The sequence below is a fragment of the Parasteatoda tepidariorum genome, chromosome 2 (assembly GCF_043381705.1).
Source record: "Parasteatoda tepidariorum isolate YZ-2023 chromosome 2, CAS_Ptep_4.0, whole genome shotgun sequence".
NCBI lineage: Eukaryota > Metazoa > Arthropoda > Arachnida > Araneae > Theridiidae > Parasteatoda > Parasteatoda tepidariorum.
Window position 1 is genome coordinate 59,032,001 of NC_092205.1, and position 27,326 is coordinate 59,059,326.

Here is a 27,326-nt window from a genome sequence, read left to right on the forward strand (position 1 = left end):
ATATAAACTCATTTACAGATAAACATTTATATACTTGTAACCAAATAAAAAGAACAATGTTTTATAGCAGGACTGTAGTGAAGTAGCAGTAATATTTGTAGTCAATTTAGTTTTCGTTAAAAATGAATTATTATTAGACACGAATAAATCAAGAAAAATCTTTTCCATAACCGCTCTTCTAAAACAATTTTTGGCAGTAATTTTATGCTTTCCACATCTTCCAAGTCTTTTGACTAATTATGAATGATTTTATCTAAGTTAATTATTATATTATATTAATAAATATTCATTGCTTAACAACTATTTTAAAATACTATGCATGTAATTGGAGAAAAAAATGGAAAAGCCAGGGAATTTTGAAAAATTCAATATTTCTCAATTTTTATCAATTCATGGATTTAAAAAGTTTGGTTATTAAAAAACAAAAAGCATTGTAAAAATTTTTTAGTGATACGATTATTTTCGAATATTTCATTCAATATTTCTCACTAAATTTACAACTACAGTCCTGTTCTGAAAAACACATTAACAATTTAAAAAAGGAAAACAATGAACAATTATTTTATAACAGTTGACAGTGTAAGTTTAAAGTTGTTTATTTAAAAATAGAATAATTCACTAAAGAATAAAGAAGTATCAAGAAGGAAGGTATCAAAAGTGTTATTCATTCATCACGATTTTTGAGTACAATTTTAATTTATTTGATTTTTTTTAAAATTTAATCACTTAAAATTCTTTTTAAATACTTTTTTTAACATGACAACTGCATGAAAATGGTTTTTGTTTACAGTTTTAGAAAATAGAAATTCTTAAAATATTTATACTAACTTAAAAATAAATATTTAAACTAAATCACGAAATGTTTGCCAAACTTTTAACTCAAAGCAAGGTCACTAAACAATATCTTCTACATAATTTGTAAGTTTATTTTATTAAAACCACATTTTTTTTAAAGAAAAGAAGATTACATTTACTGAAAAATATTTAATGAAAATTCTAGTAGAAACAACATTTCAATTATCGGTTTTTATTTTTCCCTCAAAGAAAGAAAATTTTAAATATTAATCACTTTTTTGGATCTATAATTCTAATAAAGATCTCTAAAATAACAAATACTGTTTCACATAAAATTTCTTACGTTAAAATTCATTAACAAGAAAATTTATAATGTTTCGTGAATGCTGCTTGAGATATCTTCCTCGTGATTTAATAATTCAATATATATATATATATATTACTTATCAAATAAATTTACTAACAAAAGTTTTTAAGCAATATTTACTTTTTTTTAAAAAAAACAACATCAAATTGTAGAGAATAGGTTAATGAAATGCTATTATTTCTTGAGACATGATAGAAAAGTTGAACAGCAAAATTAAATCATGATTTTACCAAAGCATACCAAAAAAGGAATAAATCTGAGAGGAAAAATATTAACACATAAAAATCTATAATAAAATCAAATAATTTAGCATAACACACTGGGTCCTTGAAATTGATATTTTTATCTCTATTAGCTGTTAATCACTTGTTTTTTCCCCAAAATTGGTCCAGTCTACTACGAGCTCTATCTAATACATTAGCAGGAGTTATTTTACCAGAGTTTAGTGGCACATCAGTATCTTGAGACACAAGAGGCACTAAAAGCAATAATAAAAAAATAATTTACTAACTGCCTATATAACTGTAAGCACAAACAAATTAAAAGCTCATTTGATAAAAATTAACATGAAGAAAATACTAACTTCCATGTTTATTTAAATTCTTCTTTTCTTAGTTATAAAAACTTAAAATATTTATAATAGAATGTAAAAAATTTCATAACATATATATTTAAGTGAAACATTAACTTATAACTTACAGCATCACATTAATTAAAAATGCCTGGGAGAAATTTCAATTAGTTAGCTGATATTAAATAACAGGATACCTCTACACTTTTAAGCGTAATATGATTACATTTTAAATTTGTATAAAAAATTGTGCAAATTGATACAAACTTTCAAATGAGTCACAAATTATAAACCTTATAAAATGTTCAAAAGTATTTTATTTAAAAAAAAAAATTTGTTTTAAATAAAATGTTATAATTATTTCTACTATTTAAAAAAAAGTTCATTAATGTCAAACATGGCAAAACATTTTTATGAAAGGAAGGATTTTGCAGCAGAAATTTGTAAGTTGGTTAAAATTTGAGAGATATTTTCCAAAATATTTATATGGAAAATGTCCCTAAGAACTTTTAACTCGTTTATTAGATTCTTGAAACTATCTTGTAGAAACAAGGAATTTAAATTCACCATAAAATGATGGCGATGAGGATGTTTTAAAAATAAAGCAGTATCTAACAACATAGCAAATTAGATTAGTTTAAGATTCTCAACCACTTGATTTTAAAGCAGTACTTTTTATGTCCCAACAAAATGTTGCGTTTCTGCAACAAAATTCTTAAATAGGGTATTGTAGTTTCACATCAAAACATAAACACTGAATAAAATAACAGTTTAAAAAATACATTATAAATAACTGAATACATTATTAATATTAATACTGAAGGCGAAAAAAGTTCGTCATATGAGTTAGATGATAAATTTGTATATTAGCTTATGCTAAATTTGGGGTATATCCTGTACCATTTTAAAAGTAAACAACCTTGAATGACACCACAATAGTTGACAACTTTACCTCATGAAAAAGGAAAAAATATCTACAAAAAGCTACTTTCTAGATTTTTCAGCCTACCACCACATCTTATTCAATAGGAAGAAAAAATTACTTATTTAAATTATTTTTGGGATAATCCTGTCGACCTGCAAATTGCTCGCGAAAATGAGCAAATTTTTTCACGCCATCATAAAGAAAAGCAATGTCCAAAATAAACATTCTAAACACATTTAATTTATCAAATAATAATAGCAAAATAATCTAAATTTAAAAATATGTAATAAAAAGAATCAAAACAAAGTAAAAACCTCTATTTTTTTATAATTACACATTGAGTTATTCTTGAATCTAACCATATAAATTATTATAAATCAATTTAATGGCCGAAAATCCCTGATAGCTTATAAAGAGCAAACAAGACATTATCCTTGTTCAGTTGCCGCCATATAAATTCGTTTAAATAAGAAATCCAGGTGTTTTCGAGCAGTTCCGGGATGTTGGCGGAATATAAAATTTGCATTTATTGGCACAGAAGCTACCTTTTGGCGAAAATGATCGACGGGATAATCCCAAGGTAAGAAAGTAGTTGGCGGGATAATCCCAAATTACGAAAATGGTCAACGGGCAAATCCCAAAGTACCTTATTTTTTATATCATATTTACAATATTTATTATACGCATAAGGTAAAAAATACTAAGCAGAGAACATTAAAGCATTTAGTAAAAAATATATGAATAATAGAGGAAAATGTATTAACATTTTAAAGCAATATTAAATTTCAATTACAACAGCACATTTACAGATGAAATTAAAATTTATAACGCCCTTTCATTTCTAAATTTCAATAAAATACATAGAAGTGTTTATGCTGAAAACGAAAGTAATAAGATCGGAAAAAAAAGACTACTGATTATAACAGATGTCATGTTACCCTCTTTTTAAACACTGTTGTAACATGTTCTGATTTGTGAACTCTATTGGGCAGGGATAGAAAGAAAAGTTATAAGAAACTTTTAGGTTATAGAATAATTTATGACGTTTTGCTTAAAAATATTTTAAACAAATTATAGTTAAAAGAAATAAAAGTTAAGTAGCTCAGAATTATTCAAATGAAATCTAAGAATTCAAATGAAATCTAAATCAATCTAAAAGAGGCCTAATCTAATATAAAAAAAAGAGTTTTAGTGATATTAGAGTTACTTAATTTTAATTGTAACAATTTATCAATAACAAATTAAAAACATATATATACCAGTTTCATCGGGTGTGGCAGTTTTTGTAAGTTTTTCAGCTATATCTTCTGGTGCCTTATATTTAGGTGGTGGAGTTTCTAAAGGAGTTGAAATAATAAAAGTAAAATTACTACAAAATATTTGTATATTAGCAACTCAAATATTAGTATGACAAAATGTAAAAAAAAAAAAATTATTTTGCTGTTACTAAATTATTTAAATATATTATTTCAAACAAAAGCTCAAATACAGCATATTAATAATATAAATTGTTTAATTACAAAATTTAGGAAGTAAAATTAATAAAGAGTAAAAACCCATAAAATTTAAATAAAGCAAAATTTCCCTTGACACAAGATTATCTCCTTTAATATTTTTTGATGGTCACTTCTTTAGTAAATTATAGCATAAGATAAGCTCTTGAGAAATAAACCAAAATTTTTGTATATTATTTTTACATTTTATTATAAAATAAATTTTGAAACAAGAATCTTCCATGATTTTTCTATAGCTCTAAGAACTTATGAGTATTTCAACTCTGTTTAAAAGTAATAGTTAATAATGTAAATGGATAAACTAGTTACAGATCATAAAAGGAAAAAAAGGTTCAAGCAGTATAGTTTGAATAATATTTGAAAAAATTAGGAAATTCCGCTTCAAATCATCTTGCTTTTACACAGTTTTATATGAAGTTTAACTGAAAGCTATATTTACAAAGAATTGTCAAGTATAATCAAATTCATCATCATATAGTAAATAAAATCAATATATATCATAAAAGCAAAGTATTTCAAACAATTAAAAATAATTTTTATTTGCCTAAAGGCACTTTTATTAGAAATGCAAGCCATTCTCAAGGGGGAGAGAAGATAGCAAGGAATATTGTCTCTAGGACAGGACTGTTGGAGGCCTAGTCAAAATTTTTTATATATGTAATGTTTCTTTAATTAGTTTTTTTTAAAGGAAATTGTTGAGAACGTCTAAACTAAAACTACAATTTTGAATGAAGTGTCTTTTAAAAAAAAACTCTATAAATTAACAGTGTATTTAATTTAATCCATACAATAAAGGTTTTGAGTAAAATTGATGATATATATTTCTAAAAAAAAATTACACTGAAACATTTTTCTAGAGGAGAAATTTTAAGGAGTGATACTTAAAAATATTTATGACTCATTTTTACCAATGCTCTATAAATCTCTAAAAATTAGGTCAAAAATTTAATATTTATTTTCTGTACTTCAAAGAAAGTTATTTCCTGATAAAAAAATAAAGCATGTCTATGATTAACTTTAACATGTAATTGAAATACATATTAACTTCTTTAAAATGAATACATAAGTAAAAAAAATACCCGGGGTATTCACACCACTCCATTGCAATCGCTCACTATTCTCAATTGGAACAGTCCAATTTTCAGGATCTGGACTCTTAACTCCAGTTACTTCTTCTGGCGTTCGAACATGGGTTAATGGTACAACTGATGATTGTGATACAGCAAATTTAGCGTCTTCTGGTTCTACAGCAATTAAACAAATGCCTTAGTAAATATTATTAGTGTTGTAAGGTTTTCATAGTGCTATTTATGCAATTGTTTTCACAAATTATCAATTTTTCCCCCTAAATTTCACAATTTTCTTAAAAATGCTATGATTTGTACCAAAATGACATAAAGTTTGTGATTTTAATTTTGAGAGTTTTTAGATACATTTTAACAGTAATAAGTATTTTTCTGAAGCTTCAAAATTGATAATGTATTTTAAAAATAAGAGAATAATAATAAAACATATAAGAGAATTACACTTAATAAAACATATAAGAGAATAGCAAAATGACATTTTTAAGAGTAGCTAGATATTTAGGAAGAATGAATTTAATGCTTTAGGAAGAATGAATTTTAAAAAAAGAGAGAAATTAACCTAATTTTGGGAATCTAATGTAAAAATACATAGCTAAAACTATAGCAAACTAGCCAAAGTGCTTACAGTGGACACTGAGAGATCACATGTGCAGTATAAAAATTAGTTAAATGATGTAGCAAAAAACGTAAACAAATATAATTTAATTATGTACTAATTTTTAATCAAAATACTGTTCATTCTGTAAAAACACAAATGAAAAACTTTAAAAGAAATATTTTTATCTCTTTTATATCCTTTTGTCTGTTTATTTGTTTCATATCCACGTCTTTTGGTGCATAGATTCTATTTATTTTTCTCCTATTTGCTATTAGTTTCTTGCAAACAAAATTTATAAAGCAATACAGCATTCATATTGGAAATTCAATTGAATTGAATGTAGAGTTAAGGAGGAAAATAAAAGAGAATGAAATAAACATTTTATGATACTTGGAATCATAGGATCACATTAATAAAGTGTTGGGGAAAAAATAACTTATTAAAAGTGTCAAAAAAATTTCATTTCTATAATTTTCTCAGACTCACTGTTAGGTATTTCAACATTATTATGCGTAGCAGAAGGTTCTTGAGGAGCAACAGAAGCAGATGATATTGGCGACAAAGAGGAAGGCCTCACAGCATCCGAGTGCTCTTTCATTGGGGAGTCTTCTTTCCCCGTTGCTTCTGGAATTGATGGACCGGCCTGCAGCCAGACCTTCCCCCCACTGCTTTGGGATGATGGCGTCGGAGACTTCTTAGCGCTTGATGATGATGATGAGGGTGGCTTTGAAGCATGCTCTCTAGGCTTTCTTGGCTGTTTAGCTGCAACATATAAAATATGAATACACATCAATTAGAACATAAACTCTTCTTTTAAATTGTCCTGAGTAATATCAATGCTTTTACTAAAAAGCTTGCTTGTATTAATTCAGGCTTATCTCCCGGAGAGTTAGTTTGAGTAGAAAATGATGCCAATGTACAGATATGCTTCAAGGAAATGTATTTAGTTCCTTATTGATAACTTCACAAAAATTTCTCTTTGGCACAGATGGAACACCAATGTCCCTTTTATATATGTTTCTTTCTCTGATACTCTGAATACAAGTAAAAAGATATTTTTTGGTATTTTTTAATTATAAAAAAAAAAGTATGATAATTACTAAAAAAATCTGCTAGGTTCTCAGAATTATTTTTGACAAAATATTTAAATATTTTTTCGAATATAAAATCGAAAAAAAAAGTGGTTTGAAAAGAAAAAAAAACTTTTTTTTTCATTATTATTTAAAAATTGATTTTATAAATTAAAGAAATTTCAATGATTAATTACCGTTCTTTCCAGATCTGAATAAATGCAAATTTGAAAAATTATTGTTTGGAAGTGAGCCATATTTGGAAAATTTTACCTTTAATGAAAGAGGGACAAATGTGTCTGATGCTATATTTCATACAATGCTAAATATAATATTTTTCAGCTATTTTTACCTAAATTAATATGAAAAATATGTTTAGGTTGAAAGTTACTAACAAAACTTGTTGAAATGTCCTAAGAGCAGTTTTTTCAAAGCAGAAAAATACTTTTACTTTGCAAAGTTAATTTTTAGACTGAATAATATCCTGATTTGCCTTGTTTATACATAGACAAATTCATCACTATTAATTGACTCTGAAAATAAATTTACTGGAATTCATTTAAGATAAACATTTTAATTTTTTAATCTGAGCCTAAGTAAAGAAATTTACTGTGAATATGCAAGTCATACAAATCAATTATAAATAGAAATAAAAGAAATTTTATATTTTTATGATTGTAGCATTGCATTGTTGCTTGTAGTAACATTTTATTCTTTAATTTTTATAGTAATTTGATAAAATAAAAAAATATATTAATATCCCTGTCATATAGTATAATAAAACTGAACTAAGCAGTGTTCATTTAACTTAATATAAATGATGAGTGACATTTATTAGGTATCAATTTTTTTTATTATTGGAATGATACAAATATTAATATAAATCTTTTTAAAAATATATAATTGTATATTTTACTTTTGGGCACTCTATCAGATTCTTCTGATTTTGGTGTCTTTTTTCTTGATGGCAGTGAATGAGTACTAAGCTTAGCTGGCGGCGTTGTAGCAGGGCGTTTATATTTCACAGTTTCTTTTGCTTTTGCAGGTTCAGCAGATTTAGGTCTCCCTATAAAATGATGAATAAATATTAAATTTTTCATGCAAATCACATATATACATTTAATTATAAATCTTAAAGTAAATTTTTTACTCAATTTCCTTGTTCCCTTTTCTAATTTTTTATCTTCAGTTCCTTCAGATGGTGTTTCTTTTTTCTTTGAATCTGCTTTCTTAGAAGTCGATTCATGACACCTCGAAGAATACATTAAAATAGTCAATTTAACAGAAATAAATGTGGTAAAACAAATTTTAACAAATCAATAATAATTTAGTTTTAAAATTTCTATAACTTATGAGAAATGAAACATTTTATAGGTTACATTTTTTACAGGTAAATATGAATTGAATCTTCAATGATTCAATTCATACTTAAAAATTTTAAATTGTATAGATCTATGATTAGGACAGGGCTATAAATCGACATATCGCGACATATGGATTTAACGTCTGTATCGGCAGGCCGATACAGGGACTTTCTTTCCAGGCAATGCATCAGAAATCTGATTTACGCCGTCGAGTAAAGAAGACGAACGATATAGCAACATACGATATATAGATACAAGACACGCAAGGATCTCTTACATTCCGATGACAACTCATGCTGGGGAAGACGATGTTTGTATTGTTATATTGAAATGGCCTTGATTGATGAGCGGTAGAATCAGAATCAGTTTCGAGAACGTATATTGTGATCTCGCATGTTCATTTCCCCACCTCTTAGTTTTTTCTTCTTCTTTGTCGTGACTTGATATCGTTTCTTGTACATTATTTTCAGTGGGACTGACTTTGTGATCGCCGTCGTTACCTTGTTCTGAACGAAATCTATTATTGAAAAGAATATATAAAGAAGTGTTTCTTAATTAATAAGGTTAATTTTTTTTTTGAAACAAAACTTTCTTTTTTATTTTTAAATGTGAAAATTAATTTTGATATTATATGTTTAAGTATTATTTTACATTATTGAATTTATTACAAACGGAAATCTAATTTAAGGTGCCCATAAAGAATTAAATTAAAAAGTAATTAAATTTGTTAGGCTATTTTTTACTTTATTTTAATTTATTAAAAACTTTTTGGATAAAATAATAATTTAATGGGTTTTTATTACTGATTTTAAATTTATAAATCTTTAGTTGTTTTCATTTTTATAAATAAAATTATAACAAAACTTATTTTTCCTCTTTTGGATTTGGACATAAGTCAATCAACTTTGTTTATTCAAAAAAATTAGTAATGTTTGCGATTGCGACTTCTTTTTTTAAAATCATTTAGCACTTCGTTTTATTAAAGAGTATAATCGTGTTTTTTAATTTTCTTTCAATATTGTCAGTTGAATATATTATCGAATATCATAATTCTTTTGTTTTTATTTTTAAGAAATTAAACCTTACTTTGTTTTTTCGTTCAGAATTCGGTAATTATTCAATTTAACTTTATTATTTATGTGAAATAATAATGATAAAAAATAGTGTTGTTTTAAAAGTGTTTTTTTTTGTTTAATTTATTTAGCACTTTGTTTTAAGCATACAAATAATTTTTAATGAACTTATTTTTTAAATTTTCTTTCTATATTGTTAGGTAAATATATTGATAAGTTCCAATTTTATTTATTTTTTTATTATTTATTTTTAAACTAAGAAATCTTTCGTTATTTGCGCGATCATTTTTAGAAAATATAACATTAATATCTTTCTTAAGCAAAGCATATACATCAAATTCATAAATTGATTTAAATCAATCTGAGTATGAAGTTTTGATAGAAATCCGGCGTGGAAAGTTAAGANGCGATGCATCTCTATATCGCTATGCAAAACTGACGATGCATCACGATATAAAATTTCTCATATCGCTCAGTCCTATACATAATTCTTAATAAGAAATCAAGTTTGAATATCAAGAGCAATAAGTGATTTAAACTTCAAAAAGTGGAGATTATAATGTACTAAAATCTAATTTAGTGCTCAATGAATAATGGTCTATTAGTTATTTAAATTTGATAATAGCTTTAAAGCGGTAAAGAATAACTAATCTAGATCTAGAGACCAATCTACAGTTTGTTTATAAGTTGGCTTTTTTTTAATTTAAATTTTAGCACTCAAAAATTGAAATATAATTATATAACAATAGACTGCGTTGATTATAATCATTTTTTTCTTTTTTGCAAAAATAACAAAATAAAGTTGAATTTCTTTTAAGAATGGCTAATTTTTTTTTCATTTTGTAATTCTAATCTTTCATTTATTTTCATTCAATTAGTAAAAAATTAATTCATTACTAACTTTGTTTTCAATTCAATTTTAATTTTTTGTTAATTAATTTTATGCAGTAAACAAGAAACCTTAACAAGTAATAATTTTATGATGACATGGCACCCCTCCTACAACACATGGATTTAAAATTTTTAAGAACAGGGCACACATTCTAAGTAGTTATTATAATGTTTCTAAAACAACTGATTTGTAAAACTAAAAATGACACAATACCAATTTATCATGCTTCATAAGAAGTTGACATACTTAGGCAAATTAAGTTGTAATTCATTAGGAATTCTTTTAGAGCGATGGTGAGGTACTTCCGAGGGTTGCTTAGAAATGTCCGGTAATAATTCTCCATAAGCTGAATGTCCGTGGCCTCGAGACCGATATTCATTCGCTTTTTGCACTCGCTCAGCAACTTCTACAAACCAAGGTTCTTCTGGAATGTCTTCAGCTTTTTCCATAACCTAAAGCCATTTACAGAATTTTTGATAAGATAAATTGACATATAAATAAAATATTCTTTTAAAAATATCAAAAGTGGATGTAGACAATAGTTTTGACAGAAAATTAAGGATATACAGACACAAATTAATTTAAATATTAAATAATAATTATATTTTTTGAAAATATTTTTATTTTATTTTTAAAAGCTATAAAATTTTAGGATTCAATATTTTATAAATCAAAGCAGTATAACAAGATTATCCACAGCTGGTCACACACAAGCTTCTTTTGCAAAACAAACTAACTAGCATAAAAGCAGCCTGTAAGGCTGCTTTTATGTTAGTTAGTTTGTCATTTGATTTATTCTTCATGTGACAGCACTGAGCAATAAATGTTATATTTGATTATTTAGTGTTTAAGACATAAAATTGTGAGTTTTTTCTTACTTTTAAATATGAATATGCACAGAGAGCAAAATAAAAAAATGGACCACCCTGAACAACTTTTATTGACATATGCCTGTTTAGGCGGAGGGGGTGCGATTGTTCTTGTTTTCCTGTGGCGCTATCTATGGGCAAGAATTTGACTTCTGCCACACCGTACGTCACACCCGTTTATAGGGCGGACCCATTCATACATTCATTCATCCACAGATTGTAATTTTGACCTGATTCAGAGAGAGAGAGAGCGATCGATCTCCAATCCAACACCCCCAGAGGTATTGATTTGTTACGGGAACATGGAAGACTTTTGCGACTCGACAGATTTAACGTGCATCAGTCACTTTACTACACGGGGAGACTTCGGCCGGCGATGTTCAAACCCACAAACTCTCAAACATGGGCCCAGCGCCCTACCGGCCAGGCTATCCCGGCCCCTCTGAACAACTTTTGATCTAATGATTGGATCTTCATGTTATAGGACTCAATCTTAATAGTTTGAGGGGATACCCTCAAATATGCTAACTACTTAGTGCAGACGATATTTCAAGTTATGGAATCTGACACAAAAACGTTCTTTCTCTGAATAAAAATTTTTTTTTACGGACTCAAATTTTTGACCTCGAAAATATGGTCCCGATAGTTTGGTCAAGAAAGCGGTCCAAAATTTGGTCCCTTTAATACTAATTTTATTTTTTGCGTATTTCGCTATATCTTTAATGCTTTTTTAAAGAGAATTGAAAAACTTTCGCACCCAATTATAAAATTCGTTCATCCAAAAATATATCTATGCAAAATATAACTTTTAGTAAATATTTATTATATTTTATTTATTAATAGTCAAAAAACAATATTATATTTTGCATTTAATTATCTTTGAGTAAATGAATTTTATAATGAGTGCAAAAAATTTTCCATTCGATTTGAAAAATTTGGTTTGATGGTGAAATTTGAGAAACGTAAAGTTAATACATTGTTTGCTTTTTAATGGAACAAATGTTAAAAAATTAAATTTAATTACGAGAAAATACTTAACACATTGACGCCCGGTGGGTGAGCGGTAGCGCTTTGTGCTGTCGTGCCACAGGTCCCTGGTTCGATCCTCGGGCCGGGCAAGGTTGACTCAGCCTTTCATCCCTTCAGTGGGTCGATAAATGAGTACCAAGCATGCTTGGGAACTAAACACTGGGGGTTCCGCGTTCGGCAGACCACCTGACCGGAACATCTGCTCCTGCACCCCAGAGCCCAAGGTCAAGAAAACTGACATAGGCACAGTAGGCCTTGGCCCTCTATGGCCTGTCGCGCCACTGAGTTTAGTTCAGTTAAAATTAATATTAAGGGGTCCAAACTTTGAACCACACTCCAGAGCAATCTATTGGGATCATATTTCCCAGATTGCGGCTACCCCTTTTATTTTGGGAGTCTGAAATCCAAATCTGTCGGAAAAATACATGTTTATACAGAGAAAGTACACTTCTGCGCCTGATTCCGTAACTTAACATATTGTCTGCACTAATTAATTAGCATATTTGAAGTCATCCTATGAACCATTAAGATTGAGTCCTAGAACGCAAAGATCCAATCATAAGATCAAAAGTTGTTCATGATGGTTCGTTTGTTTTTTTGTGCACTGTACATATATAAAGCAGAATGTTTCTGCCGAATAATATTTTAATTTATTATAGAAAATTTCCTAGTAGAAATAAGATAAACATTGTAACTTTTAATTTAAATAAATATATTATATTTCTCAAGGCATAGACAAGTTGTTACAATATTTTTTTTAGGAGTTAATATCTACTTAATTCTAATTAGTGTTGTTCAAGCTTTTGAACCATGCCATTTTTTTAAACAGTTACATCCTAACCATCATCACTGTAAAGAATCAATTGTTTTTATCAATGTTTCTCTATGTGGGAATGACAATTGATGGAAGATTGTGGATTAAGGATAGGTAATTTCTAAACATTAAGCAGTTCTGACATGTGAACCAACTTTGAACTGGTATGCTTTTTCACGAAATAAGCCAGTTTCTCTGAGGCAAAGAAAATAGTGTATTATATAGGAAAATGGTGCATAGGGAAAATAATTTGCAAAATTTCAATTAATTAAAGTTCTAGAGTAGAAGGAGCGAAACTGTGATGTGAGTTATTCTATTTCTACTAACATGTTTAGCTATAAGCCAGTTTCTCTGATTCAAAGAAAATAGCGTATTAATCAGGCACATGGTATATAGGAGAAAAAATACACTGAAATTTCAATTCATGGAAGTCTTAGTGTAGAAATAGCCAAAGTATGGTGTGTATGTGTAGGACATGGGTGCAAGTTGGAAAAAAGGCCAAGACTGAAAATTTTTTGACTGAAATACCTAACATACACAATACCCCCTCGACATATGCAAACTATCTAAGAAAGCTTTACCATAATACATCAAGTTTAAATACTGTACAAAAAATATTTATTCATCTGTCTTTTGATAAAATACAGGCATGAAAGTGGACAAAAATAAAAAAAGCTGAACTTTTACAACGCAGGTCACTGGGAGGACGGGGGGGGGGGGTGCTCTATATGATACTGAGAATTATAAAAGCAACTTTTAACTATGGTGGGAGATTCTTATTTAATATTTAAAGTGGCAGAAGCATTTAGACAGTTAACTTCAAATTTTTTCGAAATAGAATTTTAAAATTTTGACTACCATATCAAAAAAAATTATGCAATTACAGGAAGGCACAACTATTAAATTGCTTACTAATGAAAAATATACCACATCTTTGCAGTAACTAATTCAAGAAAAAACTTACTTCTACTTCTTTGAAGAATCGCGATATTGGATTTTAAAATCGCGTGAATACGAGTCGCGATATTGGATTCTAAAATCGCGTGAATATGAATCGCGATATTGGATTTTAAATTCGTTTGAATATGAATCGCAATTTTGGATTTCAAAATCGCGTGAATATGAATCGTGCGGTTGGATTTTAAAAACATGAAAGTACAAATTGCGGCATTGAATTCTTAAATCGCGTAATTAGGAATCACGATGCAGAATTTTTAGAGCACGTGAATACGAATCGCAATGAGTAATTTTTAAATAGCGTACAAATACGAAAAACGATACAACTGCGTGATAATGAATCGAAATATTGGATTCAAAAATGCGTGAATACGAATTGTGACGTTGGATTTTAAACTCGCGAGAATACAAATCGCGATATTGGGTTTTAAAAACGCTTAAACACAAATCGCGATATTGGATATTTAAATTGAGTGAATAGGAATTGCTAGTACGAGTTTTAAATAGCGTAAAAAAAATCGCAGCACGTAACTTTTAAATCAGTTAAATACGAAAATCGATGATTGATATTAAAAATCGCGATTTTAGCGATTCCGGCGCAGTTCGGAACATTTAAAATTCGGAAAATCAGCCAAACAAAAGAAATCAAATAACAGTGGTCAGAAACGAAACGCTTAGACTTCTTTCCACTCTATAGCGGAAGTCGCGGCAATCCAACTATCGTTCGGGCGGCTTGGGTTCTTTAATTGAACTCTCCAAAAATTTTAGTTTTTGGAACATGGTCGGAAATTTTAAAACTTGGGAGAAAAAAGCGGATTTCCGCGGAAGTCTTTCATCCCTGTAAAATAACAACAAAGAAAGTAGACCAATAACGTAGACCTAAAAAATATTTTTAAGGACAGAAAAAAAAATTTCCTATTTCCGTCTTCGAGTCAGTCTTGTTTCCGTCCGCGGACACTTTCGAAAGACGGAAATCCGTCCTGGGGACGGAAGACTTGCACCCATGGTGTAGGATAATCACAATTCTGATATAACAGGATTCACAATTCTGATATATTTCACTCAATTCTGATATAACAGGAAACCATTGCATTTTTTCTAAAATATTTATTTAATAATAATTTTATTAACTAAGGAAACAGAGTAAAAATTAAATTTGTTTAAAAATTATTTAGTTGTATGCATAATGTGTACAAAAAGATGGCCACCCCTAATTTAAAGGCTGACATTACAGCAATATTAAATTGCTTTGTTTAAAATTTTTTACATTTTATAGAAATTTGTATAAATGAAAGAAATTAACAAGTAAATAAATTGAAAAATTACCTTTAATAGCCTAGAAGTTTTTTTCCATTGACCATCTACGTAAACATAAGAAGTAAAAGGCTTATACTTTGCTTTGTACTCAGTCTTCACTTTTCTAAAAAGAATAAGAATATTTTCTAATAATAATAAAATTTAATTTAAAAAACTAAATAATCTATTGTTTTAGCTCTTTTTTGGTATATCACAGTATGTGTCTAAAGGTTTCAAACAAGATCCATTCACTATCAATAAAAGTAAAAAGCTAACATTTGAGCCACTGTGATTAAAAAAAATATTTAAATTTATTCAATTTTCTAATTCAATAATTTCTTCATTAAAACTCACTAAATGTAGTGCTTCAAATTATTTTCAATAAAATTTTAGACCCATAACAAAAATACTGGACCAGAGCGATTCCCAAATTTTTCTAATTGTTGCACTCTCATGAGATTTATTGCCATCCAGTCATACATTTTTTGTCTGGGGTATATTATCTATTATTTACACATACTGTATGTTTCATGTGTTAAGACTATGATAATAAACTATAGAAGTAGCTTACACTTAAGATGAACACTTAAATTTTAATCAGTAAGAAGTTATTAATAAAGATATATATATAAATAGTAAATAAAGATAAATTACCATCAATACTTGAAGGTATTATGAATTTGTTTAGTGCAATGGATGAGCTATCTGCTCATTATATTTAAAATTGTTAAATAAAGTTTGATATGGCTGCTCGGATTTCTTATTTGATGTTTATTTTTAAGCAATATTTTCTCTTAGCTAAAAATGCAGTTTTGCGCAAGTATTAGTTATCATAGAAAAGGAAAACCCTCATAGATTTTTCACTTATGATATGCTATGCACATTTTACAGAAATCAAAAACTTTATCAATTCTACCAAGAAACTTTTTCCTTAGTTAAAGATTATTATTACAAGATTAATAAACTTAAAGTCAATGACACATTGTAGCACACTTAGTCTCATGCCATGGCACCTTAAGATACCATTTTCTGTACATTTTCAATTAAATAATAATTGAATAGTTTATAAATTGTAGCATAAAATTTTTTACACAATTATAAATGAGTTAATTTGAATGAGTATAACAAATCAGTTTTCCAGAAATGAAAAGTAAAAAGAATATGAATTTTTCACATTGCTCGAAAACAATATGACTGATTTGCGTGAATTTGAATTTGTCATCTATTAATAAAGAAAATTTTTGCTTCAACAATTCAAGAGATATATTGAAATATGAGAAAGAAACAAAGAGTGATAAAACCCGAATCTATCAAACAAAAAAGAGATTTTATTCCAAGAAAGTGCTTTTCTAAATCTGATTTCGCGTATTAAAATATTGTGTGAACAAAATTAATTGAGTGTATTTTATATCATTGAACTATTAGGATTGAATTTTAGTAATTGAAGAATCGATCATTGGATGAAATGTTTTAATAGCATTTTAACATTGAAATTATTATTAATCCAATATAATAAAATATGAACATCTTTTACAAAAATATTTTGAATGACTCAAACAATGAAACAGTAAGATTTAGAAAATATATTCGATTTCAATAAATAAGAGAAACAAAATTTTAGTCATTAGTAGCCAATTACATAAATAAGTAACTTAATGTGTGAGGGAAGGATAATTTAAATAGATTTCAATAACTAGGCAAATGGATCAATACAATACAAACTCCAAAGTATTGATAACATTTAATCATGATTTGAATTTTATTCAACAAAATATTGTTTCAATGATTATTTTTGGTGACTCCAAAAGTTAATTTATAATATTAATTTACAGAGTATATTTTTTGAGGATGAGGAGGAAATATATTAAAATATTTATTTTATTGAAAGATTTATAAAAGATTATTTATTAGGTCAATATACTTAGATTAGTTGTAAATGTAATCTTAACATGAACATTTTTCAAAAAATGATTAAATTGGAGCAATGCTTGTTACTTTTATTTAAATTCGAAATTCATAGCTTTTATTAGTATTTTTTTTTAATTGCTGTTAAAATAGTATAATTTTGGTCAGGGATAATTACCCATTTTCACAAAATTGAGAGAAACTAGCTCCCTTTACCTACTGAGATAAATGGTATAATTATTATATATGTAAGTAAATACTAAGCACTTAATATTTTCAAAACCAAAAAGAGTTGCAATATTAAGTAAAAATTTAAAAGTTCAATCTAAGGAATAAAATAATTAATTTGATGACAAAAAGTCTAGGTAAAAAAATAACTACATAATAAAATAAAAAATTATATACAAGAGAACAAAAAACAAATTTGACTTATTGATTCTGTAGTGGATTTTTTAATGAGGTTTATAATGGTACATTTATTGATTAAGATACAAAAGATCATACTTTTTGGTATCTTGAAGTGGTTTTTCTAAGCTTGTTGCTTCTTTGTGTTTAACACACGGTCTATGAACAGGGGCTAGCTTAACTTTTGGCACAGCAGTATCAGCTGAAAAAACATGTTTGCAATATGAATATATTCTAGAAAATAAAAGAACGTTTTGAAAACTTTGAATAGTTCTCTAACATAAAATTACATTAGCCAACAAAATTTAGAGCTGAAAAAAAGAACTTAACTTTATAGGGTGATGTCAATTCAATAAATGTTTGGTTAAGTAATTTGAATACAAAACTAAAAAGTTTCCATCTTCCTTCAATTTTATGAGATTTATTATTAAAAATTCTAAAATTGAGATTTAGCAGTTTAAATATTTCATAACAAAAATTAAAAAGGTATAATATTTTAGCTTCATAAAAATCGAGATCACTTTACAACGAACCAAAAATACTAAGTTTTATTTAAATTTATTTGATAAACTTTGACCTACATTAACATGCAAAAGTTTGGTATTTTGGAAATTTTAGAAAATATAAACAGTTTTTTAACCTGTTAAACAAAGAACAAACTTTTGAGAAACGCTTTTCACAATGGGGACTTTTTTCTTCATAATTATGAGTAATATCATTATATTTCAAGTAATTTCCATGAAGAAAAATGTTGTCATGCCAATTACAGTAGTAGTTTGTGTATGAAGAAATATTTTTTCTTACCTAGTTAACAGGTAAATACACATTTACTGGCTTTATATCCATCTGAATGATACTAAACATGTCCACTCTTTAACTCTCTCTTTAAAGAAACTTAGAGATACATTGTTGAAAATGCATTTGTTTAGATATTGATTTTTTGATACAGCCATATTTTCGAATATCATTCAACATTTTAACTGTAAATTAATTCAAAAATAAAACTTCACATATTTTTTTACAGTATTTCAAAGAAATTAAACTTATTTTCTATGTGGATAACAATTTCGTAGTGCTGCAATGCCTTTCCACTGAAATTCTATGAATAATAAAAAAATACTAAAAACATCAATTAAGTTTTGCTTCAAGCTGAAAACACAAGAACTCTACACAGTAAGCCTTTTTGAGTTGAGGACAATGATTTTTTTTGGTTTAAATCTATGCAACAACACACAAATAAACTGTATGTATGTATGACAGTTCATTCTTGGAATCTATATCTTGTTTGTTAAATTTTGTTACAAATCATTATATAACAGATTGTTACATAATGATATATAACACATTAAGGATATATAACACATTAATAATATGTAACATATATACTTGTTATATTATCACATTGTTCAATAATAAAAAAAAGAGAATTCTTTAAGATTGAATTATTAACAAGGTCTTGAGCTATAAACAGGGTTTACACTTTCCTATTTAAAATATGGAGAATAATAGAATTAATTAGCTTTTTTTTTGTCTTAAAAAAGAATTTTAAACACTTCATAAAATATTATCACTATAGTTAAGGAGTAAAATGCAAAACATAATTATGAAATCAGAAATATAGTGTGAACATAATGTAAGCATACTTGTATCTTCAGAACTCTTAATAATGTTCATCGACACAGATTTCCGAGCAATGCACGGCATTTCTTCACTGCTTTTTCGTGGCCACGAAAACTGTGCTTTGTATTCAGTAGTCTCTGATGGTTGTTCAATGATGTCAGGGAATTCTTCTGTTTTCGGCAATACAGACACACGACCAAATGTAACCGGAGGAAAACTTTGAACCATTATCTAATAAATATAATCTATTATAAAATACATGAAATGAATAAAATACGTACTACAAAATAGTAAATCATGGCATACAGATTTTTGTTGATGGTGTTCCATTCCAGGCTCTGCAGAACGACTTCTGGGTCCTGACTTTGAAGTTAAATTATTATCCCTCTCTTCACTCTAAAATTGTTATAATTACTAATAAAATCAATCAGCAAGTACATATGAACTTGATTTTGTTTTGCATAAAAACTATGACAAAATAAAATGCTGCAAGTGCTCTGAAGTAGAATATAAACATAACTTACAAGATTGCATGGAAACAAAAAGACCTAAATTATTTTGAAATTCAAACAAACTCAGTTACTGCGAGTTCTGATTCAATGTAAACTAAAAAACTTATATAAAACTGAGCAGTTACAAATATAACTTGGACTTAACTAGAAATTTTTCATATGCAAACTGACTATATATAGACATTTCCCTCCCATCAAAAGAGTTTAAAAAATCTTTCTTAATTCAAAATTTGTTAAGTAAAAATCATTTTAAAGTTCTTTTTTGTGCATAATAGTTTTTAATTTTGATCATTTTAAACAAGCCACACTAATTTAATGAGTGAATGACCACAATTCATATATTTTCGATAATAACAAGTTAGACTTAATTTAAAAATATATGATCCCTGATTGTTAAAACTGGTATAAGTCCACTTCTCAAAAAATTAGTTAATGGTAATATAAAATGAGTTGATGATAAAAATGAACAAAAGAATCTGCTTTAAATATTTACTTTTCATATTTATACATTCAACACACTACAATTTATTTTAAATTGATTAACTTTTGCAAATATTAAGTTGATTCAAATCTACTATAAATATCTTGATATAGTATAACAATAAAATGAAGTTCAAAACAGCAGTTGAACAAAGTTCAAAGTGCAACAAAATAGTAAAATCTTAGAATAGCAGCATAAATTTCTAAAATATGTCATCAAAGTTTTATAAATATTCATTTTTTTACATAATAATTTTTTTTTCTACAGTGATTATTATTTCAAGAAAAATAATATTATCTTTTTTTAAATTAATATAACAACACCACATGGTTTAATTATATACATTTATGCACTCATAATCAGATTACATGTCTATCGATACTCAAGCATAAACAAATACTGTAGGATATATACATAGTCTTATGATAGTAAAATGCAATTTACTATTTCAATGGAGTAAAGTATAAATATTTACTTATAAGAGAACCACAAACTTTCAAAAAATCATTTTGAAGTCGTAGATCATATAAAAATAAGTACCAACCCTTGCTCGAGAATCGATAACATATTTTGAATGTGCTCCAATATCATGTCTTATCACCTCATGACTTCTATAAGCCAGTTCTGGATATTGCTTCTTTCTTTGTATTCCAATTTCTTTAACAACTAAATTTAAAAGAAGTTAAAATGTAAATGAAATAAAAAATTGTGAATTAACTTGTTAATAGATAAAAATCAATTAATACAAATATGCACTTATTTAGTTCATTTATATTTGTGAGGCTTAAATATAATAGAATTTAATTATATAAATAAGAATTTATAAAACAAAGTCAGCTCACTCATTTTTATTTTCCCTATTTATTTTTTATTTAAATACAAGTTTAGCTCAATGGCTGTGCATAAAAAAAAATAATAAATGTAAAATTTAAAATAGCTATGTGAAAGCAAGTATAAAAGTTAATTTGTTTTAAAAACTATTACTCAATACCTGTTACAAAGCATTAATAAAATTCAACAGTATCAGAGCAGATGATGCTTTATTATAAATAAAGTTGTTTAAAACTCAATGACTAACACATGTTATTTATAAAGGAACTTTGTTTTCATCAATTCCTTAAATGATTTTAGTTATCACTTTTATAAAATAAAAAGAAATTCATTTTATAAAAAAAAAAAATTATTTACTGCTGTTTTTAAACATTTAAGATTCAATCTAGAAGTTTCAATATTTTTTTCAGACTAAGATCATTTTAATTCTTAATGTGTTAACAAATTATTTATGCATTTTATGTTATTCCTTACATTTATGCATATTAAAATTTGCTAAGTACTCTTGCAACAGTTGGATAAAATAAAATAAATTATGCACATAAAGAGTAGAAATATTTTCTTGGCAAAATTTAACTTAAAATTATATCCTTACCTTCATAAAATAATGATCACTAACAACCTCTTTCCCTTTTTTTAATGCTTTTTAATACTAAAACTATATACATTTATGCACTTATAATTAGTGGAAATCTATATTATCTATGTTTTTTTGAATGAAAATGTATTTTCTGATAAATATTGTTTGAAGTTTAGGTGCAAATATGTTATTATAAAAATTTATAAAAACATAAAATAATCAAGCAGAATTATTCATTGATTAAATAAGGTCTATTAGTAAAAATAAGGAATTTTGATAGATCAATTACACTTTGACTACATATTTAAAATTCAATTTGTACAAATGTAACGTAAATCTAAAGATTATTGTTATTAATTTAGCAAGTTTATAACAATTATTTAACATTAAATATTTTGTGATATAATAATTTTATTAAATCACGAAAATATATAATAAAACCATTTACATTTTTAGTTAGTCAGGAGTTTGAAAGTTTTCTCTCTGCAATATTAGTAACCAACTTTAAAATGTGAATTTGAAAATTGAAGTACATTAATTCCACGAAAATTATCCAGAGATTCTCTTTAAGAACATGAAACAATATCAATTAGGTTTTTTCAATATGAAAATGTTGTTAAAAAAATTAATTCTTTAACGATACTAAAAAATCAACATTTCAAAAGATAAAATATTTTACAAAAATGAATGGCAAAAAAAAATAGTTATAATAATTAATGTAATTTATACATTTGCCAGTTTGACTAATATATTATACAGAAAATCAATATGCAGAAGGTAAACTATTCAACTCTAAAAATTAATTTGTAAAAAAAACTTTTTAAAAAATGAAGAATGGTGAAATTAGCACTTTTAAAATGCTTGCTTACTATTTTTTGAATAAGAATTTAAAATTATTCAAAACAGGAAATTACTTGATTGCGGAGCACAGCTAATAACATCTTGTGCCAAAGGTTTATATTGAGGATGCCACACATAATTCCTTTTGTATTCTGAATTCAACTAAAAAATAAATTAAATGATCAAATACTTATTATTTATATCAGTTAATTACAACACATTTTATTTTTGAACTGAAATTTCTTCATTCTTTGGTTGATGATTAAACAAAATCTTGCTAACTTTTTTAAATTTTAATTTAATAAAATGATACCATTGAAATTATCTATGAACCATTATTTTTATTGCAGTATTTTTAACACAGCGGAAAAGTAATTTTTAGGGTTCAAAACAGGGATTGTGAAAGTGGATCCAAGCTGAAAAAAAAAGTCTTTGTTTTTTCAGGTGGAGCCAAGTGAAATTTTTTTTTTCTTTCAAAATAATCTATACTAGATTTACTACTATATTCTACTACAAATAATAACTGTGCAAAATAATAATTGTAAATTATTGTTTATTAAATGAAAATTTCCAAACAATTCAAGATAAAATAATTTGATTATTTAGCTTTGATTATTACATAATATGACATATAAATTGAAATGCATTCAACTTGTTTTAAATGTGCTTTCAAATAGGCTGAAAAAGTGAAGTATCTATTCCTAAAAAGATTGTAGTTTATAAATCCTTAAGAATATTTTTCAATTTATGTGAAATTATTATTATTATGTTTTTAATAATCAAAATTTTATTACAATTTCTTTACTTTCGATTTGATAAATATCAGGCATCTTTTAATTATTTAAACAGTTAGTAGTGACGTAACTATAAACTATAATTAATATCAATTTATTTTATTTATGAAAAACTATAAGTTTTTAGGAAATGAAATTATTTATGTAGCTTGAAAAAGTTATTGGATTTTCTTCAATGTAAGATATAGTTTATAAATTAAATTTCAACATTATTAAAAAAAAAGCTGCTTCTTTATATTTTAATCACAACTATGAAAATAATTAGTATTCAATTTTTTACAGTTGCAATAAAATTAAATTAGGTTTCATATTTTTTTTTTCTTTTTCTGAGTTGTACAGTTAGATGCGGAAACTGAGATTCAAACATTTTTTTTTTTTCCTATTTAAAATCAAAAGTATGAAGAACAAAGTTTTGGGGTAAAAAATAGTTTATTTGACCAACTAATTATTATTTTTTTAAGGTATTTACTTGTAATAGTTATTTATCACCCATTCTTAATATTATTCTCTACAATTATTATGACTTGATTTCTATAATAATTCCAAATTAATGATTTCTTTTACTATATGAAGTAATCTTGTAATCTTACATTACATAACTTTTTATGAAAATTTATTGAAAACAGTATGTAACTTAATCATTTTGTAATTATTAAATAGTAAATAAGTTACATTTACTTACACAAAAAGCTTTATACTAAACAGTTTCCAGTCAAAAAGTGCAGTGCAATTAAAATATCAATCATAAAATTGATGTTATAAATTAACTTTACACAACACAAGCAATCTGTTTAGCAAATAGCATTTAAATAGTTTTATAGCAAACAAAAGTTGAAAAGGAATTTAAAAAACAAAATAGTAGATCAAGTTGCTATGATAACCGAGCAAATATTTAAATATTATCCCAACAGACTCTGGAGCTAAATACAAGTTAATGGAATAAAAAAAAAATTGGGATCATCTTTTAAGTGAATCATTTTAAATTTTTATGAAACAATATGTTTATTGTTATGAAATGAAAATAATAACCTAGCAATTTATAGATTTCCTTAAAAATGGTTACATTGTAGCAAAACAAATAATAAATAGTTACGAAACATTCAATTCTTATGTTAGAAGCAAGTCCTGCAATCACATTAAGGGAACTGCAGTGGCTCAGGGGATAGAGCGCTTCCCGCAGGACCCGGATCCGAATCCCGGCCGATGATGGTCGGTTAACACGAATTCTGCACCTGACTTACCTCAGTGCAGACATAAAATATAATCAGTAATAGACAGATTATGGGTTAGAGTCCCTTTGTCGCCAGGCTAACCAAGGGAGGTTTCCCTCACCATGTAACAAAAATGCGGGTTGGTTAGGAAAAAAAGTCATCTTCCACGAAGGCAAATTTTTTACGATAATTGATCAAGGTGTATCCTCGTCTTCTAGATTGGGTTCAAAATTACAAGACTACGGAGTTGAACATTTGGTAGCTGTAATCCAGATAGAAATACAGTCTGAAAAATTCAGGTGGGTTGGACTTTTTCAATCCCTGTTTCAAAATTACAATCTTTCACTGCAAACTTTTTGACAAATATAAGTTTGTTTTAATTTGTAATAAGTCTTGACATGGTTTTTTCTTTGTCATTAAACTATATTCATCATCATGTAAATATGGTAGACATTTAAAATTTAAATAGAGCAAATAAAAAGGAATAATTTATCATGTTTATTCTTTTGTAAATTTTTCAATAGTCATGAGAAATCATAGTATACTTTCTCAATAATATATAATACCGATAGTTCAGGAATTTTATGATTATATATTTTTCTTCACACAATAGTGCACAAAACATATTTATTCAAATATCAGTGAAGCTTATATATAATAACTATAAACAATCAGTAGTTGTTTCATTTATCAACAACTGTGAACACGTGCTATTTTAAAAAGAGAAAATGGTTACGATAAAATCAAGATGAAAATAAACTTTAGTGATAACATACTTACAAATAAAAATGGATATCAACTCTTTAAAAAAGAATAAAACAAAATCTTCTATATAGTTTCCAGGTCTATAAGAAACAATAAAATAAAAAAACAAAGAAATAACATGCAATAATGAAGAATAATAAAAATAGAAAACATATAAAAACAAAATATAAATAAAAATGCTGCCTAAAGTTTCTGTATATTAGAAAGAAAAAAAAATTCAGCTAAAAAAACTACTTAGTCTATTTTATTGCAAATTATTAAAAAGCATTGATTTAAATTACCTAATGTGAAACAAAACAGGTTTTTAATAATATAACAGTTGTTGTTGTTGTAATATAACAGAATATAATAATATAATAAACAACAATTGTGCAGGTCAGCATGCCTAATTACAAATTTATTAGAATACGAACATATAATTATAATTAAAAAAGGAATCATTACAATAAACTACTCAAGCTGAGAATAAAATGAACTCTGTTCACTCTCAGCTTGAATAGATTATTGCAAACTTCTTATTGACTTAATCTTAAACAAGAAAGAAAAAAGTTCTTGTGATCCAACCAACTGTATGGAACCTACAACTATTATTGGATAAACAACATATTCAGAGAAAAAAGTGGCTAATTTGGAAACAAAGGGTATAGAAACAAAGTTAGTCAACATATGGTGAGAAGTTTTTCCTTTCTTTGTTAAATATAGAATTTAATACTGAGTTAAAGGTAAGTAATGATATCAACATCAAAAAAAAAAATTTTTTTTAAATTATTATATTTATGTACAAACCAAGATAAGACACAACGGCACATAAAATTGTAAAATTAATTGCGGTTTTTACTCTTAAAAAAGTTTCTTTATTTTTCATGCTATAATTTGTGGAAAATATTATCAATATCATATTTTTCTAATATCAATATTATTTATGGTATGATTAAAAAAAAAGTTGATTTTTTTCAATGTTTGTTCTTATAATGTATCAAAATAACTTTTAATGCAATAATAACCCTTTGATTTATTGCTTATACAGCTAAATTCTTAATGGAATTTTAAATTTAATTGGCTTTTAAACTCATGTTCACTTAAAACATAATGGAAGGAAAATCTTTGTTCAATATTTATATTTCCTGTTAACCCATCTAAATACTTGCAAGTCTCATAATGATAATAAAAAATCTCAAAAGTTTTAAAATTGCAATGGTGCTTTAAAAATTTAAAAAGTATTTAATAAGTAGGTTGTTTATATTTTATAGAATAGAAATTAAAATCTGAAATTACATCCCTAAATACAAAAAATATTTCCAACAAGAAATATATACTTAAAATTTTTTGCATACATAAAAATCATCTGCATATTTTATTATTTGTGATGCTGCATATTCTAAAGAGCAAGCTTTGATATTTATAGTCAACAGTTCCTAAAAATTAATCTTAAAAAATATTTTGAATCAAGTATTATTTCAAGTATAATGTTATTTCACGACTAACTATTAACATAGCTATAAATATTTGATCACTTTTAAGTGAGTAGAACGAGGGTACTGATTTAATGATCACTATGGGAAATAACTTAATAACTACTAAGTATGCAAAATTAAAATTTACTTTGCGTTCAAAAGCTTTTAATTATCTCTAAAATAAAACAGTAGCAACGAATCGTAATATAGCAGATTAAAATTTTCGTTCAAATAAAAAAATAAAATTTTTAATTAGCAACATTCATTAGACAGAAGACATACATTAAGTTATCATAAAATTTTTTTATAATTTATGTAACGAAAAGTTAGTAATATATCATTTTTTAAAAAATTACAATTGGCTATAGAGTTACTACATATGTACAAGAAAAATTAAAAATCAATAAATATTAACATCCCTTGATGATAATACCAAATAAAAATAATTTGAATACGCCCGAAATTTATCTAACCTTCTCCTCTTTGGGCATCGGACAAGTGCTACATATATTCCAAAACGAATTAATCATGTGCTACGATTTATGGAAACACCTTTACAATAAAATAACCAGTAGAGACTAGAATTGCCTCAATATAACTTTAATCATATGTTTTACAACCAAAAAGTTTATGCTGTTAGAAGAAAAAACGAAAGACGACGAAAATATGAGCAGAAGCGTTTAATATTTACTTCACTTCGCTTCATATC

At 26.4% G+C, this 27,326-nt stretch overlaps 1 protein-coding gene across 5 annotated transcripts; it reads right to left on the reverse strand.

Moving 5' to 3' along the window:
- Positions 1-1,386: 1,386 nt before the first annotated feature.
- On the reverse strand, positions 1,387-27,321 carry LOC107438054 (proteoglycan 4). Of its 5 annotated transcripts, XM_016050218.3 has the most exons (15): positions 27,091-27,318; positions 25,179-25,243; positions 22,468-22,555; positions 20,687-20,808; positions 19,456-19,545; positions 19,173-19,380; positions 17,629-17,731; positions 15,250-15,343; positions 10,501-10,706; positions 8,076-8,176; positions 7,842-7,991; positions 6,342-6,617; positions 5,252-5,416; positions 3,918-3,995; positions 1,387-1,640 (listed from the first exon to the last, which is right to left on the reverse strand). In XM_016050218.3, the coding sequence occupies exons 5-15, from the start codon at positions 19,477-19,479 to the stop codon at positions 1,525-1,527; spliced, it is 1,521 nt and encodes a 506-aa protein (XP_015905704.1). In that variant the 5' UTR covers positions 19,480-19,545; positions 20,687-20,808; positions 22,468-22,555; positions 25,179-25,243; positions 27,091-27,318; the 3' UTR covers positions 1,387-1,524. The 5 variants fall into 5 exon arrangements, with proteins under 5 accessions (XP_015905704.1, XP_015905701.1, XP_071033737.1 ...); XM_016050215.3 differs by lacking the exon at positions 25,179-25,243 and having other exon boundaries at positions 27,091-27,321; XM_071177636.1 differs by lacking the exon at positions 25,179-25,243 and having other exon boundaries at positions 20,744-20,808; positions 27,091-27,299.
- Between the last annotated feature and the right edge of the window lie 5 nt (positions 27,322-27,326).

Excerpts from the sequence above, each read along its gene's own strand:
- LOC107438054 (XM_016050215.3), bottom strand. The coding sequence starts at position 27,147 with ATGATTAATTCGTTTTGGAATATATGTAGCACTTGTCCGATGCCCAAA. Across the intron at positions 22,556-27,090 it reads CGATGCCCAAAGAGGAGAAG|TTGAATTCAGAATACAAAAG; the intron begins GTTAGATAAATT and ends TTTATTTTTTAG. Across the intron at positions 20,809-22,467 it reads TAGCTGTGCTCCGCAATCAA|TTGTTAAAGAAATTGGAATA; the intron begins GTAATTTCCTGT and ends TTTTAAATTTAG.